This window comes from Arvicanthis niloticus, chromosome 4 (genome assembly GCF_011762505.2).
Source record: "Arvicanthis niloticus isolate mArvNil1 chromosome 4, mArvNil1.pat.X, whole genome shotgun sequence".
Lineage (NCBI taxonomy): Eukaryota > Metazoa > Chordata > Mammalia > Rodentia > Muridae > Arvicanthis > Arvicanthis niloticus.
The window spans coordinates 115,233,016-115,249,365 of record NC_047661.1 but is presented as its reverse complement, the minus strand read 5'-3'; the positions used below and the strand labels follow the sequence as shown (position 1 = coordinate 115,249,365).

General features: G+C 45.4%; 1 protein-coding gene across 2 annotated transcripts in view; it reads right to left on the bottom strand.

The window, feature by feature from the left end:
• Window positions 1-16,350, bottom strand: part of Tspan5 (tetraspanin 5) — a 160,927-nt gene that overhangs the window by 29,389 nt on the left and 115,188 nt on the right. For both annotated transcript variants that reach the window (XM_034499845.2, XM_076933303.1), the window contains exon 2: window positions 4,481-4,531. In XM_034499845.2, the coding sequence (XP_034355736.1) occupies window positions 4,481-4,531 (51 nt within the window). The remainder of the gene's footprint in view (window positions 1-4,480; window positions 4,532-16,350) is intronic.

The window sequence follows — 16,350 nt, the reverse complement described above, 5'->3', positions numbered from 1 at the left end:
ATATGCATGGAGGGAGAGGGAAGGCTGGAGGAAGGAAGACTTGACCGAGGAGGAGGAAGTGAAGGACACTGATCAAAGTGCGTGGCCAAAGCCACACTGAGCGGAGGGAAGGGCGTCCTTCTAGATGAACAGTTTGGGCTCTAGAAGTGGAAATGGTGGACGGTATGGTGGGCATGCCTAACCGTGCACTGAACCCTGAACCCAGATAGATGTGTGGGTCACATGGTAAGCCAGCTGGGGCTGATAACAAGTTGTAGACTCAGGGATGGACAGTGGATCTTAAACTGCATGGACACCCAAAAAGGGAAAAGGGATATAGTCTACATATTGCTTTTTAAAATGGATATATATATATATATATATATATATAATAAATTATTATATATATAATAAATTATTATATATTTATAATATATAAAGATATTAATATATTTTAAATTTTAAAGGTTCTATTTATTTATATTTTATGTCTGTGCATGTTTTTACCTTCATATATGCATGTACTGCACCATGTATATCAAATGCCTGCATATGATCTCCTAGAACTGTAGTTACAGGAAGATGTGAACTTCCATGTAGGTGCTGAGAAAAGAACCCAGGCCTTCTGCAAGGACAAGTACTAGTAACTGCTAAGCCATCTCCGCAGTCCCCAGGCATACTTTCCATGGCTCCTCGAGTGTCCTCTCAGTGGTGGAAAGGGTACACTCTAGGGAGGCCAGAGGAGCATGACCAAGAGGATGGTGGTGGGATTCTACCCTGAGAAAGGATATTGTGCTGCTTACCCCAAAGCAAGCAGAGCTCTATTCTGAAAATCCCCAAGAGCTAATGGGAGAGACCCAACACAGAGTGAAAATTCACAGAATATGACCCTAATCTGACTAAAAACAGATTTGAATAGTAAAAGTAACCCAAATACAGAAACAGCGAGGGTAGGGTACTGTGGGAACTGTTAAATGCACAATCATGTGCCGGGGCAGTGGTGGCACACGCCTTTAATCCCAGCACTTGGGAGGCAGAGGCGGTGGATTTCTGAGTTCGAGGCCAGCCTGGTCTACAGAGTGAGTTCAGGACAGCCAGGACTACACAGAGAAACCCTGTCTCGAAAAAACCAAAACAAACAAACAAACAAACAAACAAACAAACAAAATGCACAATCACTCCAGCCAGCACTGACTGCAGTATTACCATACGCATGTCTGTGATGAGTAGACACATACACTTCCTGCATCTGAGTCTGAGAACACAAACTCTGCTTCATCTGCTTGATCCAGTATCAGGATCCGTCACAGGCTACGTGTTCAATAATGTTATTGGACGCAATGAATTCACTACGGCTACATGTCACCGAGGATGTTGGAGGGGTGATTCATGCCATGTAACTGCTAACGTTCCTTCTAAAGGAGCAGATCCTGTGATCGCGGAAAACAAAATGTAGACCAGCTTCCCCTGGAGACACAGCCAAGAGCTTATATCATCAAGAGCAACTGGAATTTAGATAAAATTATTTAATAAATATTTCTAGCATTCACCTGCAATATCAACCTGGACTGATGATAGTCACTAAATGTGAAGGGTAGTCACTTTTGCCTCCACTACTTCCGCACCCCACGTAAGTGTGTTTAAGTTTTATATATTAAGGAAATCCTGTCCCCACAGTGAGTTTAACATTGTTCCAACTACGGCTCAGTCTTTGCCTTTAAACAAAAATGTCACAGGTTTGTCTGGATTTGCTGACTAAAACTGATGTTAACTCAGAAGGTTAACCACTTTCCTGTCTGGGGTTCACTCTGAACCAGAGATCTGGTCTGGTGAAGGCTCAAAGGACTCAGACAAGGGACTTCTGCAGTTAGGAAGGCGGAGTCAGCACGGCCCTCATCATCCCCTCCTGGAATGTCCTCTGCCTGTCCCTATGTAGATCTCTCTTACTTCATCAACAGCCCAATGCCACCTCCTCAGAAAGGCTGGCTCTCAGCTCTAAAAGGGACACACCCGGGCTGGGGCTCCGTAAGAGAGCATTTGCCTAGCATCCACAAAGCCCTGGGTTCAGTCCTCACTACAACAATCAAACGGTAGAATGCTAGACACTGGTCTGCCACTCCCTAAGTCGCTGGTACCTGATACTTCTTGCTGGCATTAAAATGCAGTTCCTGGCCAGTGACCTCCTTCCGGGAAGTATCTCTCCTAGAATGTAAGCCACATGGGGCTGGGACTCTGCATCACGCTTTGCTATAGCTCTGGGTCTGAGGTCCAGACACGTGAGCTGTGGGCCACGGGCTGGGCTATTGTGTGGCTGGATACTTTTATCCCCTCCTCCTCTTGTTCATCAAGTTCTGCTGGGCAGTAGCTGAGTGACTTGGGCCATGTAACTTCAGTTCTCAAGAAGAAAGTTCCACTTACTGGCAGTGGCCCTGACAAAGGATTGATATGCCATCCTTTTCTGAGCACAGTGATACAGTGTATTTGGGAACTGCTGCCAATTTTGGAATTTTTTTTTTTTTTATTTCATCAGAAAAGACATGTGAGGCAACCAATGAAATAAAAACATAATTGTGTTTCATAAAGAGGAAAAAATACCCCTTCAAAATGACCAACTCCCTGTTTATTACAAGAATAGACAGTTCATTTAATGCCTTCCAGTATCTTTTTCAAAGCTGCCAGAAAGGGGCTCTCATTGAAGGAGCTGTAAGAAGCTGTGTTATCTGGCATCTAACCAAACAGAGAACTCTAAAAGGGGAATTTCTGAGATTCTACCAGGACAAATCCAGGCTTAACTGGGATGAAGAAGGAGCTAACCACAATCCAAGGCAAGATTGGTATTCAACAGAGAAGTTTCAAGGGATGAACTTATCTGTTTGGGGAACTTAATTTGTCTTACTTTATATGAGGAAGGCTTTGTCTCAAGGTTACTGTTTGCTGGGCAGTGATACATTTTTCATAATCTATTTTATATATTATAGAAGCATTCCATAAATATAAGGAGTGATGCCTTTTTCTTTATATTCTTTAATATATTATTACATCTCTGCATTTAGTGTGTGTGTGTGTAAGCACGCACATGTGTGTACATTTGCATTCACATGTTTGGAGTGCCGTGCGAGTCTGCATTCATTTGCGTGCACGTGCATGTGGAGCCCAGAGGTTAACCTCAGGTGTCCTTTCTCAGCTGCCATCCATCTCATGTTTTTGAGACAGGGTCTCTCATGGGCACCTGAAGTTCACTAGCCTGGTTCTGGGATCCTGTGCCCACCTTTCCAGCAGAAAATTGAAAATATGTGCTTTCACACTTGGCTTTTTGTATCAGTATGGAGATGGACTGAGGTCCACTCGTTCATGTGGCAAGCATTTTACCTACAGAACCCCTGTCCCCTTTTACACAGTGTTGGGGGCTGACCCCAGACAAGGCTTGACCACTGCGTAACATCTGCATGCTCAGTGGTTTCACTCCAAATTTGTTTCACGGGGTCTGTCTGGAAGAGGCTCTACTTGTAGAACTCTCACTGGTACCTGAATGTCTTTAGTTTGGCTGCAGATCCGGTTAGGGTCTCCTTTCTATTTACAGCTCTCAATACATTTAACACGTCCAAAAAAGCCTTTGCCTTCAAGCAAAGCCAGGCTCAAAAGGACGAATACCCAGGAGATAAGAGAAAGGTCTTCCTGAAGAATATGCTATCTCCTAGGTTTGCCAGACCACTGACCAAGTTCCAACAGGGCTCACTCTCACAAGGTAAGAGCACTATGTAGCAAAAAAAAAAAATGCTGCAAGTGAGCTCACTCCCAAATGGGAGGAAAGAGGGGGGTGGTTCTCATTTTTAGATTTCAGTGGTAAACTGGGGAATTCAGAGAAAAATCAAAGCATGCAGCTGGGAGCATGGTAGAGACAAGGGTGTGCTCACCAGCAGAGCTTAGGATAGAAACTGCCCAGAACCCAGCCAGTGACGGGGAGTCGGAATACGTCACTTGATACGTCTGTATTTTCTTTTTTTCTATACAATATGTGACCATCGATATTTACGACCAGTGGCTGCCTGTTCATGTTCTTCGGTATCAGTGACGAATTTATATGATATCTAAACACAAATTTATACTTGGCTTCCGTCCCACCACACAGACTAATGAAATGCCATTTTTTATCATTTAAGTCATCTTCCAAAAGGGTTTAAAAGATGAGAGGGGGGATGAAAGGTTACAGGTCACATGGTGACATTTATAAGCAGACTGAGGTCACCATGGGTTGGATGAGGCTGTGCCTTGGAATCAAACCCCAGTCGCATCCTCAGTGGTACACACTCACCACGCTGTGGATCTACTGACTATTTTGATGTCGTGATCACTTGAGACATGCAAACATTCTTGAGAAACGCTTCCTCTCATTAGACAATGGTTGGTTTGTACCCTGTGCTGATCAAAGAGCAAGGGGAAATACTCCAGGGGAGACTCGGTCTTGAACCAAACCTGTTCCTCTCAGAGACGGTCCACTTACTTTTTCATTCCACGCCCACAGTCCAATTCCAAGAAACGTTATTCCCAAAAACTGAAAGAGAAGAGGAGATCGGGGTGAGCTTTAGGGAAAGCACCACATGTTTACTCACGCAAATAAGTTTTTAATTCATTGTTTTATTACATTACTTGATCAGAAAAACAAGACAAGACAAAACAAAACAAATCCAGCTTTCTTTAACATCTAAGTTACCTAAGGGAAAAAAAAACATACCTTGCCTACTTGCTTAAAAATTATTATAACATTGAGATGGGGTGGGAACCCATAGGTACCTGAAAGTCATTCAAATCATGACTTATAATCTTTAGGTAGAATCTTGAATGAAATAAACTTTCAGAGTGGAGAGGGGGAGCCCAAGAACCTATAACACTGTTCATTAGACATGAAGATTCAGGGCAAAGATTAGTGATACAGTGATGGTCCCACTGAACCATGTCAAGTGGACCAGGTAAAAGAGAGAACACAGGAGCCCTAACTTCTCTGACAAACCCTTCACTCCTTCAAAGGCAGCAAGAATCCTGCTCTCCCTGTGATCCATGTAATACAAATAATCCTCAGATTTTTTTTTAAGACACTAAAACAGTGGTTCCAAAGGCCCCCATTACTCTTCCTAGTCTTTTGTCCCACATGTAAAATTTGGCACACACATGACATGATGACATGTACAGTGAACGAAGGCACACTTTCTTTGCAACACTGAGCATGGGGGAGGGGCAGCCATGATGCAAGCAGCAGCGTTGGGATGAGCGTCCCACTTGAATTGGTTCTCACTATACCCTATCTGTTCTGAGCTGCACATTTCCCCCTTTACATTTTAACATCCCTGAAACTGACATGTGGTTTAAAAGGCACGGTATCATCCCCAACCCCTGACAGTATTGAAAACACCAGTGTGTCTTATAACTGGGCCGCTGAAGATCCGGTGGCAAGCAGACAGGGCCGGCCACCCAGGAAGAAGCCAGGGCCAGAGCTGAGCGTGACTGGACTCAACAGAGACTCGGAGTTTCGTTTCCAAACACTGAAGTGGTGGGGGTGGGGTGACAAGTGGTTTCAGCCTGACGGTGTAAGAACACTGTTTATTTTACTAACATCTTGATTAAGTTAAATGTCAGAAGAGCACAGCAGTGGGGGGCGGTTATTCCCCAGGTTCAGGGGAGTCTGAGCACCCTGTGCATCCAGCAAGATCTTGCCACTCACAGCAGGGAGTTCTGACATTTTAGAGGTGGGAACAAGAAATCCAAGTGGAGAAAGTCAGCGCAAAATCAGTCACTCAGAAATGTGGTCCTATTTACAAGAATAGAACTTTTCAGAGCTTAAAGAAACAATGCAATGTTAAATAAGATAGATCTTAAATATATCTTAAGTACCCATAGAAAAGTTTCAGTGTGTCTTCAGTTTGGGATAAAGAAAACCTCCCTACCCTTGCTCCAAGGAAGCTACTTAAAAAGTCCATTATGGTTAATTTACTATTGCTGTGACACAACACTACCAGCAAAAATAACCTGGCGAGCAAAGGGTTTCCCTTCTACTTGCATGTCACAACCTATCATTGAAGACAGGGCAGGAACTCAAGGCAGGAACTGATGCAGAGGTCAAGGAGGGATGAGCTTACTGCTTTGCTTAGCCTGCTTTTTTATACAATCTAGGACTGGCTGCCTGCCCAGGGGTGGCACCACCCACAATGAGCTGGGCCCTCCCGTGTCAATCATTAATTAAGAAAATGCCTCCCCAGATTTGCCAACCTAAGTCTGTCCACAGACCAGACTTGTAGACACAGAGTCCTCAAGTCCCCATTCCCAAATGGCTCTGGCTTGTATCAAGCTGACATAAAACCAGCCAGCACACGTGCTTAGAAAGATTGTTTTCAATGCCCATGAAAAAACTATGGTCAGCCCTTCTACTATCTTGGTCAGTATGCTATTTCATTTTATGTTTCTGATATAAAACAAGAAAAAGGTCCAGGAACAAAACAACCTGGCGTGTTAGTATTGTATTTAAAGGTTCTAGACAAAATACAGTCACAGCTGACAGACAGACAGGAATACACAGGACTCTGTCAGATCAAGGATGCTCTAGAGCCCAGAGCTCAGGCTTCGCTGCATGCAACTGAAAGCAAATGCACCCCAGTGGTAACGTCTGACCTTCTAAGGCTATAGCGCTCTGTGGACAACAGTAGCCCTGAAGCCGTGCTCAGCCACGGTATCACCATCAGCAGCAGATGGAACAAACAGTAACACGGTCAAGTCCCTGTCTCGCTGCTGAGGAGGGTGGCTGCATCCCTGTCCCTGCCAGCCGCTCATGCACCTCAGCTTTCAATATCTACCAGGCTCTCTGCTTACTGAGTGGGAGAGAGTGTCTTCCTTGAGCTTCACAGTAGTTTCACTTTGAAACTGGCACTATAATGGCCCCCCTTTTAGAAAAGGGGAAAACAACTATGGGTAAGTTCTTCTGTAGAGCACATAGGTCCTATGTGGAGGAACGAAGATCTGACAACCGGCAAGTGTTCTCAACGATGAATTCCCAGCCCCCACCAGAGATGGCAAAGGGATGGCATTTGGGCCAGAATTCTGTGAGACAGGACAGGGACACTGCATAGCAATGAAGGCAGCAAGCAGAGAAGGTGAAGTAAGAGATGGGTGCTTACCTACAACCTCAGCCCTCAGGAGGAGGAGACAGGAGGATCAGGAGTTCCAGTACAGCCTTGGCTACAAGAGACTACCTCACAAAAGGGACAAAATGTTGCCTTCACTTAAGGACTGATTGTCAAAGGGACATTCTCCACGCTAGTGTTGACCATGGAAAAAAGTGAGAAATTTGGCTGAGGGGTGTAGGGAGGACGTTCTTCCCTTTACACACATAGTTCTTTCTCCTCTTGGCACTTTGGGGGATTTTTTTTTTTCTTTTCTTTCAAGAATCATAATTAAAAAAAAATTGAAAAGTTATGGTTTTCCACAGAGAGAGGGGGTAGAGAGAGGGAGAGAAAGAAGAGAAAGAGAAGAGAGACTCACAATTTCCTTTACAATTTTGCTTCAATGTTTCCTGCTTTGACTTGTGTCTTTCCAAAAGGGAGTTTAAGAATTTGGAGAAAGGGGCACAACTTGAAATTTACGGGAACCGTTTCATACCTAAGCGAGGAAGTAGACCAGGGCGGGGCCTCGGCTTGCTGCATAGCTTCTGCACTACATCAGCTGCAAATGGCTTCCCTGTTGCTCTCAGCCCATATGTTTTGTTTTAAAATCAAGTCGTTCCAGCTCCAAATAATTAACAGTGAAGAGCCAAAGCCCAGAGCCAGGCACGCAGCACTTGAAGCAGTTTCCCCTTTCCACTTCCTGAGGGAAAGACGCCCAGAAACCCCACACTGACCTCACTGCGAAACCCAGAGAGGGGGAGGGGAGGGAGGGAGAGAGAGGCGGAGGAACGCTGGGAACTTGTCATGGTGACCAGTTACCCTACTGAGACAAAGTCAAAACCAAACCCCACACTCATCCCACACAGCAGTGTATGCAAATGTTGGCATAAATGTCTGTCGGCCAAACTGAAGTAGTATAATGAGTAACAATACGTTTGTTGGGTGCTAAATATGAGCGAAGACACTATTTTCATTTCTGGTTTTGATTCTAGGGCCAACTCTGGGCCTCTTACACAGCTAAGCAGGCGTCTGTCACTAAGCTATACTCTCAGCCCCAAGATACTAGATTTTTAAATTATCATATATATACATATACATATATATATACACAATGAATCTGTATCATATCCACTGTGAACTATCCCCTCTCCCTCCTCCATATATGTCTCCCTCATCTCCTCGTTCTCTCTGTTTCTTTTATTATTAACTCAGTGAGTCCAATTAGCGCTGTCTGCATAAGTAGGGTCCACATTCCCAAAGAAAAAATGACTCCTCCTACCCCAGCAGGCTTCAGTTGCCAATAGCTCCTCTGGTAGGGGTGGAGCTGCACAAGCTCTTCCCTCACCCCTGCTGAAATTATAGGACGGGCAGGATCTTGTGCACGTCTCATGCAGGTAACCACAGCTGCTCTGGGTCCCTACATTGCAATGGCCTTAGGGGGATTTATATAGATGTCCTATTTAAGGTAGAACAACTTGTCCTCAACGGTCCCTTATTCTCAGATTTTAACTGGTTTTTGACCCATTGGGCCATTGGGGCTGGAGAGATGGCTCAGCAGTTAAAAGCAATGACTGCCCTTCCAGAGGTCCTGGGTTCAATTCCCAGCAACCACATGGTGGTTCATAACCATCTGTAATGGGATCCAATGCCCTCCTTTGGTATGTCTGAAGACAGCTACAGTATACTCATATACATAAAATGAATAAATAATTAAAAATAAAGCATTCTCTCTCTCTCTCTCTCTTTCTCTCTCTCTCTCTCTCTCTCTCCCTCCCTCCCTCCCTCCCTCCCTCCCTCCCTCAAAAAAAAGAAAAAAGATTCTTTACTGACTATTGCTTACTACAAAAAGGAGCTTCCCTGGTCAAGACTGAGAGAAGCACTAACCTATTGGTGTAAGCATACAATTTAGAAGAAAGTTTGGTAACACGTCTGTCTGCCAGAACAACAGGAACATGTTGCCTCCAAAGACCTATGACCATGTCAGCCTCTAGCTTCTGCCCAGCCATGACTTCCGGCTGGGCGCATTTTCCCAGTAAGGTTGGCATTGAACCGACATGCAGGGTTCACCACTGGGTGATTCCACTGATGACCCCTGCTCCCCAGCAGCCTGGATAGAACCGTTTGTCACTATGAAAGCCAAACATCCATTAGTGAAGAAGATTCCAGGTCAGTTCCAGCTTGAGTTCTGTGTCCTGCAACCAAAGTCATGTCCAGCAATAAGGTCTTACTACTAAGGAAACTTTGGTTGTTTTTGAGATACATCTCATCATGTCTCATCTCCTGATTGGCTTGGAACTTGCTTTGTAGACTTAGGCTGGCCTTGAACTCACAGAGGTCTATCTGCCTCTCCCTCCCAAGTACTGGGACTAAAGGTGTGTGCCACCATGTCTGGCCCCAAGATACAGTTTTTAATGTAAATTTCCAAAACCAGTACTAACAGTGTAGTCAATACTAGCCAGTGAGCACCTGAAAGGCGACTAGCTCAGACTGAGGTGCGAAGGCAAGTGTTAAGTGCACACCAGGTTCCAAGATCCAATAGGCATAAAAAGAATATAAAACATTCCATTAGTTGCTGTTTTGTTATTCATTCTGTTTTGAAACATTAATATTTTATTTGGCAAATTTCAACTTATAACTAATCTTTCTTTTTTTTTAAGCATAACTGTTGGAAAATATAAGTTTGCATTAAATTACATTTGTGCAGAATAATGTTCACCTAGAGTATCCCACACCAATTCCATGCAGTAGGTAGATATTTGTGATCACTCATATTTAACAGATAACAAAATGCATTTAGCAACATTGTTTCTTCCAGCACTGCACAGGCAGGTGCCTGAGCTGGGTCACTCTGGGAATAGGTACTACCGAATGTTCCTTTTAAAAATCTTTAAGTTTTTTTAAAGAAATATTTTACTTATTTTTATGCATATGGGTGTTTTGCTTGCAGTGCCCACACAAACCAGAAGACATCATCCAATCCTCTGGAACTGAGTTACAGATATATACTGTCACATGGATGATAGCAACTGAACCCAAGTCCTCTGAAGAGCAGCCAGTGCTCTTAACCACTGAGCCACGACTCCGGCCCCCATATTCCCTTTTCTATAAGGCTTGGAACCGGAGTATTTCCTATTTCAGAGTTTACTGAATTGGGGTATATTTGCATAGACTTTGCTGGTTACCAAGGTTAAACATAAAAAATCCAAAACCTTTCAGCCATTAGAGTGGTACTTAAAAACCTACAGTTTTTCAGATTGAGTTTGTTCACCCTGTGTTTCCCCTAATATGTCTAAAACGCCCTCTACAGACCAGGTCACGGGGAATCACTGGAAAGTGATTGCCCTACTCTAAGTTGTTTCTCTGTTGTCTAAGGCATCTGAGCTGCAGCCAGAACTGAGAATGGCCCCTTGGGAACCGACAGTGGTATAGGGACGGAAGCTAGACTTGGTTTCCAGGGCCAGCGCAACTGATGCTTTGGCAAAGCTGGAAAAGAAAATAGTCTCCAATGTCACGGGTGAATCCAGAAGGACGCATCTGCCACGCTGTCAACTGGAAAAGCTCTTCTTCCATATCCAGTCATTTTCATCCTGGCAGACTCCATTGTTTTGGACTGCAACAGTGTCTCATCCTAACTGGCACTAAACATACTTCAAAAGGCCACCCATCCATCCCTTTCCAGTATTCAAGTTGCTCTGAGTTCCACCTTCACACACGACCTTACGTGTCTCAGGATAAACAGAGTTAAGAAAAAACAGACACAGCTCTTGTTTACAATGGGCTTACAGTTCAGAGGACCTTCAAATCATGAAAGAATAAAACTGCCCTGTGGTAAGAAGAGAATTACAAGTCACAGGGTCTGTAGGGATAGAGGTGTGGCTAACTACAGCAGATGGGAGGGGCTGGCATGCAATCAGAGACGCAAGTGTGGCACAGCACTTTTGGACCTTGTAAGGCGCCCATTCATCACCCTGGTGACAGGAGGATTCTCAGGAACCATCTGTGAGACTGTGTAGTGGGTGGGAGTGGGTGGGACAGGCTGGCACTGACGAGAAGAATCACCATGTGGGTTGCAGACGTCTGGATCTACAGGGATCCAAGGGAAGAGGCTTGGAGAGGTGGACCGGAACTGATCATGTCCAGAGTACGGAGGAAACATGGGTAGAACTGAGAACTACTGAGAAGTTGGTGACATTTTCGGTAATGACGGGGAGGTGTGAAAGGTAATTGATCCTATACCTGGAAACTATGGTCCTTCAACATTCCATCATGGGCCTGGGTTGCAGCTCAGTGGTTAGTATACACTGGACCTCATTTTCAACTTCCCAGTACAGGGGAAATAAAACCTATTGCTCTGCAGGCAGAATCAACTTCTGGGTGCCGTTCTCAGGGTGGGCGGGACCTAGCGGGACTCCTGAAGGGTGTTTTTTCTTGCATGAGTACTTGGCTGCTAACTGAATTCTCTGCCAAGCAAATCTCACGTTTTGTATTTTTTAAAAACTACATTATTTTAAAATCATCCTATATTTCTGCCACCTCTGCTGGTTGTATTCCTAAAAAGAAGAATTACGTATGAGGGGCCCAGCTCATCCAAGTTCTCCGGCATCTTCTAAACTAACACTCTTTACTCCTGTTTGCAATGTAGCAATTTCATCCCTGGGCTCTACCCAGACTGAAACAAAGTTCCTAATCAGCCTGGCAGGAAGCTGAGCCTCACCAACAACCTAAAAACAGTGGAATAACATTCTGAGAAACGTAAACCCCTGCTTGAATAGGCAGGACAGGCACACCTAAGGCTGTCTCTGGACAGTGACCAATGAGCCAGCAGGGAAGCTCACATTTTCTGACTTTTTTCCTGAGCCAACACTCCAGCTCTGGCAGATGGGCAGCCAGTTTACACGGGTTTGCTAAGCACGCACACTAATGTAGTACCTGTCTTGGTAGGATAGGGACTTATTTCAGGAATAAAAAGTCCTTGAGTACAATTCCTGCCATAGCAAAAAAAAAAAAAAAAGAAGAAGAAGAAAGCATGAGCTGGTGGAAAATTGGATGAACAAAAAGTCAATCCTGCTCTTGCCAGTGGGTTCTGATGCCCCAGTTTACAACTGTCCAGAATGGTCTTGATTAAGATGGCATGATGGACAAATCTCGACTCGATAAATAGGACAATCCCCACGGAGGCCAGGGCCAGTGTCTCTCCCTTTACATTGTCACTAGGCCATTCTCAGCGTGGCTGGAGTACAAATTGCCTAGGGACCTCTAGCCCCCTGTGCTGCACTGTACCATAACATGGGGAAGGCAGAGCTTGCTGGGCATCTATAATCAGCAATGCAGCCACTGGAGGGCTTCGGACAAGTCAGGGAACTGAGTGGACAAGTGACGCTTTGTAGCACTGACATGCTAGTCGGACTGTGTAAGGAAAGATAGGCAATAAAAAGCCACAGATGAGCAGGCTGCTCGGGGCTGCTGCCAGGGAGGAGGGTGGCACGAGGAGATGAAAGAAAGCACCGTGGAAGGCAGGTACCGATACTGCAGTGACTAGAGCAGCCAGGGGTCTCCTCTGATGACTCAGAGTAAGTTAAGAGTTTGCTGTTGTTACAGAGGACTAGACTTAGCACCCATGTTGGGCAGCTCACAACCACTGGTTCAAACCCCGGGTGATTAAATATCCTCTTCTGAGCAAACACACAGAGAGACACATAAATAAAAACAAAATAACTATCAAGGAAAAAGCCCATGGCTATTAAGGAAAAAGTCGGGCACCATGAAGGGAGGAAGGAGCTGATTGGCGGATGTCCGAACAGCACCCTAGCTGAAGTCAGACATCTGGACTGAGGCCTTGGACAGATGGGAACAAAGTGAGACACAAAGTGCCAGGAACTGAAAGCACAGCACAGAGGTTCACAGTAACCAGGCTGTGTCAGGCTTCACAGGCCACGGTGAAGACTGGAGTGTGTCCCCAGAGGGGACAAGAATCCCTGAAGGGTTTTTGGCTTCCCAGAGCCCTCAGTCCTGATTTAACCAATGCCTAATGTTACTAAACTGCTTCAAACTGTGGGGTCCATGAAACCATGTGACAGCCAACAATAAGCAGATCCCACTGCTTGGGACAGCAGAGTCCACACAGATTATTCCCTGCCCCCGATCTCTCCTCAGACATTCCCCTGCCTGCTCCCTAACTCCTACCACAGTGGCCACCCTAACAGACAGCTCCCCTTTCAGCACCAGAAAACCCCCGGTATAAGGTGAACTGAGGCTTCCTCTCCTCAGCGCTTCTCTGCCACAACAGGTATGGCCTTGTCATGTCTGCAGGTATACACAGGACTGGAGAGAATGACAACACCTCGTGTCAGACAGTAGGACAGTCAGGGCCTACATTAATCACTGAGCATGTGTACAGATAAAGCAAAGGTGATAGCACCTGAGCTCTGTTTATTCTCTTTCTTCTGTCACCGGCTTGAGAACACTGCACCAAGTATCTACGCATTTAAGAGACACTAACAAACTAACTTGAGATCGATTCTGCTCCTTTTCATGGCAAGTCTTAATGAATGGCTATAAAATACCTACACCCACAGTTTTGGGGGATCCACATAATTCTCATGCTGTGTAAATAAAACATTGAGAGGAGCTTAGAACCACAGTGCTTGGGGCTCCCTTCGTCCTGGAGGAGGCTGAGATTCTTTTCAGAGTAACAGAATGGAAACCCCAGCTGTTCTAAACTGCTAGGTCAGCCCTTCTTGTGACCGGACATGAAAGAGAGTAATACATAATTCACTCTACAACATCCACCTGAAGGGCTACCCCTCTGCTTGTTTATGGAGCTGGGGACACGGACTGCTGGGGCTTGAAGCCAAGAACAGGATCTGGAGCAGTTCATCACCCAGAGCCTGGGAAAGGAAAAGGGAGCCAGGAAGGGGACTTCTTTGGAAGTGCCCAGCACCAAGAGCCTGCAGTATCTTCCCAGAGACGATGAAAGGGCTTTTCCCTTTGAATGCACACTGTTCCAGGAGAAGGCCTTAAAGAAATGCCCACAGTCTGAGACAGTCTGGTTTAGAGAGCTCTTTGTTAGAGCCTGGACCTCGACATTTTTAGCAAGGGCTTGTAATCTGAGCTGGGGAGGGGGAGGGCTACGTAAGCAACAAAGTCCATATTCTTGGAAATTACCCAGGCCATGCAAGCATATAAAAAAGGAACACAGGGGATTAGCTATCCATTTCTGGATAGAAACGTGGAAGTTGCACACTTACAGTTCACTAATCTTTGCTTGTCTTACGATCCAAAAAAAGGCTTGCCCTGACCCGACGGGCTGCTCCATTTGTTACCCCCTCCCCCCTCCAATAGACAAAGCCAAGGCTGAAAACACACCAGAGGGGTGCTATGAAGGCTGAAATGGACTGGAAGTATGTCACAAGCGTAAGGACTAAGTTATCTGTAGCCACACATGAACGGCCATGGGAATAGGCTCCCTGCTGTGTGAGTTGAGCAGTAAGCAGCACAGAGCTCACCAACTCTGTTTACAAGTTTGGAACTCTTAGGTTTGAAAGACGCTGTTAACTTAAAAACAAAATACCATAGACGTGTTTTAAGAGCTAACACAAACAAACAAACAGTTAACACAAATAAAATTCAAAATAGGGTTTCTCTTTGTAATGGTGCAAGAAGGATTAGATCTTTCAACACATGTCATCTGTTCAGTACTAAGCAGGCATCGTGCCAGGTGCCAGGGCTAGAAAGGCGAATGAGAAAGCCAGGCAGAGGTGGCACACACCTTTAATCCCAGCACTTAGAGGCAGGGGCAGGTGGATCTCTGAGTTTGAGGCCAACCTGGTCTACAATGCCAGTTCCAGGACAGCCAAGGCTATGCAGGGAAACCCTGTCTTGACTGCCACCCTCCCCCCAAAAGGAAAACAGCCCAGATGATGTCTTTTATTAAAAAGCTAATGGGGGCACATAAATAAAATCACAACTTAGGTGCAGGGAATGGAGCCTTTCTGGAGGCATAGACAAGTTGCCATAGAAACACAGGCATTGGGTTTGGGGGTGTGCTGACAGAGGAAGCTTCCTAGGAAGCAACATTCTAGCTGTATTTGAAAGAGAAGACAAAGGGAGCCCCTTTCCTGCAGAGGCAACAGCTGATGCAGAAGAATCAAAGTCTGGCATAGTGGGTCCCTTCAGGAGTCTGCAAGTGTACTACAAGGCTCAGGCCAGCAGTGGTCTTCACAGGATGATCCTGCACCAGCACCAGGGGACTTATCTTACCACATGGAAACTGGCAGAAGGCAGCAAGCTCTCTCAGTAACATAACATGCCTACGAGGCCACTGTGATACATGGCTTTTTAAAAAAAGATTGGTTTTTATTTGATATGCATGAGTGTTTTGCCCACATGTATGAAGCTATCAAATATGTGCCTCATGCCCACAGAGGCCAGAAGGAGGTACCTAGAACTCAGTTACAGACAGTTGTCAGGTGCCGTGTAGGTACTGGAAAACGAACCCGAGTCCTCTGTAAAAGCAAGAGGTGCCGTTAACAGCTGAGCCATCCCTCCAGTCCCGGGCATGTGGCTTTTTACATTTGAGAACCTAGAGGCCAGAGGGCTAAGCTAGGGCATGGTTAGCACACCATGTGTGGTGTGTACACCCAGCGACCCCCAAGCCATGGGAAACCAAGTAAGAACTTCACACAGAATGGGGGCAGAAGCCAGGTTTGCAGCTTGGAAAACTTATTCACTACAGTATAGAGAACAAAGAGAAAGAGGCCAGGCTGCTAGCAGTTAGGCAAGCTGGGAGGCCACTGCAGCTAGCCAGCCAAAGAGGGAAGGGGCAGGAGTATCTGGGTGAAGCCTATGAGTTCAGGGAACTTAGTGACAAGAAGCAGAGGGTGGATGGTGATGGCTATGGGCCCTTAGATAAATGGGCTTAGGTTTGTCAGTGAGGGGACTGAGACAGAGCTCCACGCCATCATACTCATGGTCTGGAGATTCTTCCTACGCGCCTCATTCATAGGCCTCAAGTTTGGCCTAAATGGGATTCATGGTTTCAAGATAGAAAAGAATTTCAGGAGTACCAGTTCGTAAAGCAGAGTTGGAGTATTTTAAAACGGGTTCTAGAATAAGGATTAAAAGAGAGAAGACAGACCCAAGTGCATGACAGAAGAGTCACAAAGGAAGAACATATAAGCAGGTAGAGCTTTTCAAGGGAAAGTCACAACTGTCTTGATATTAG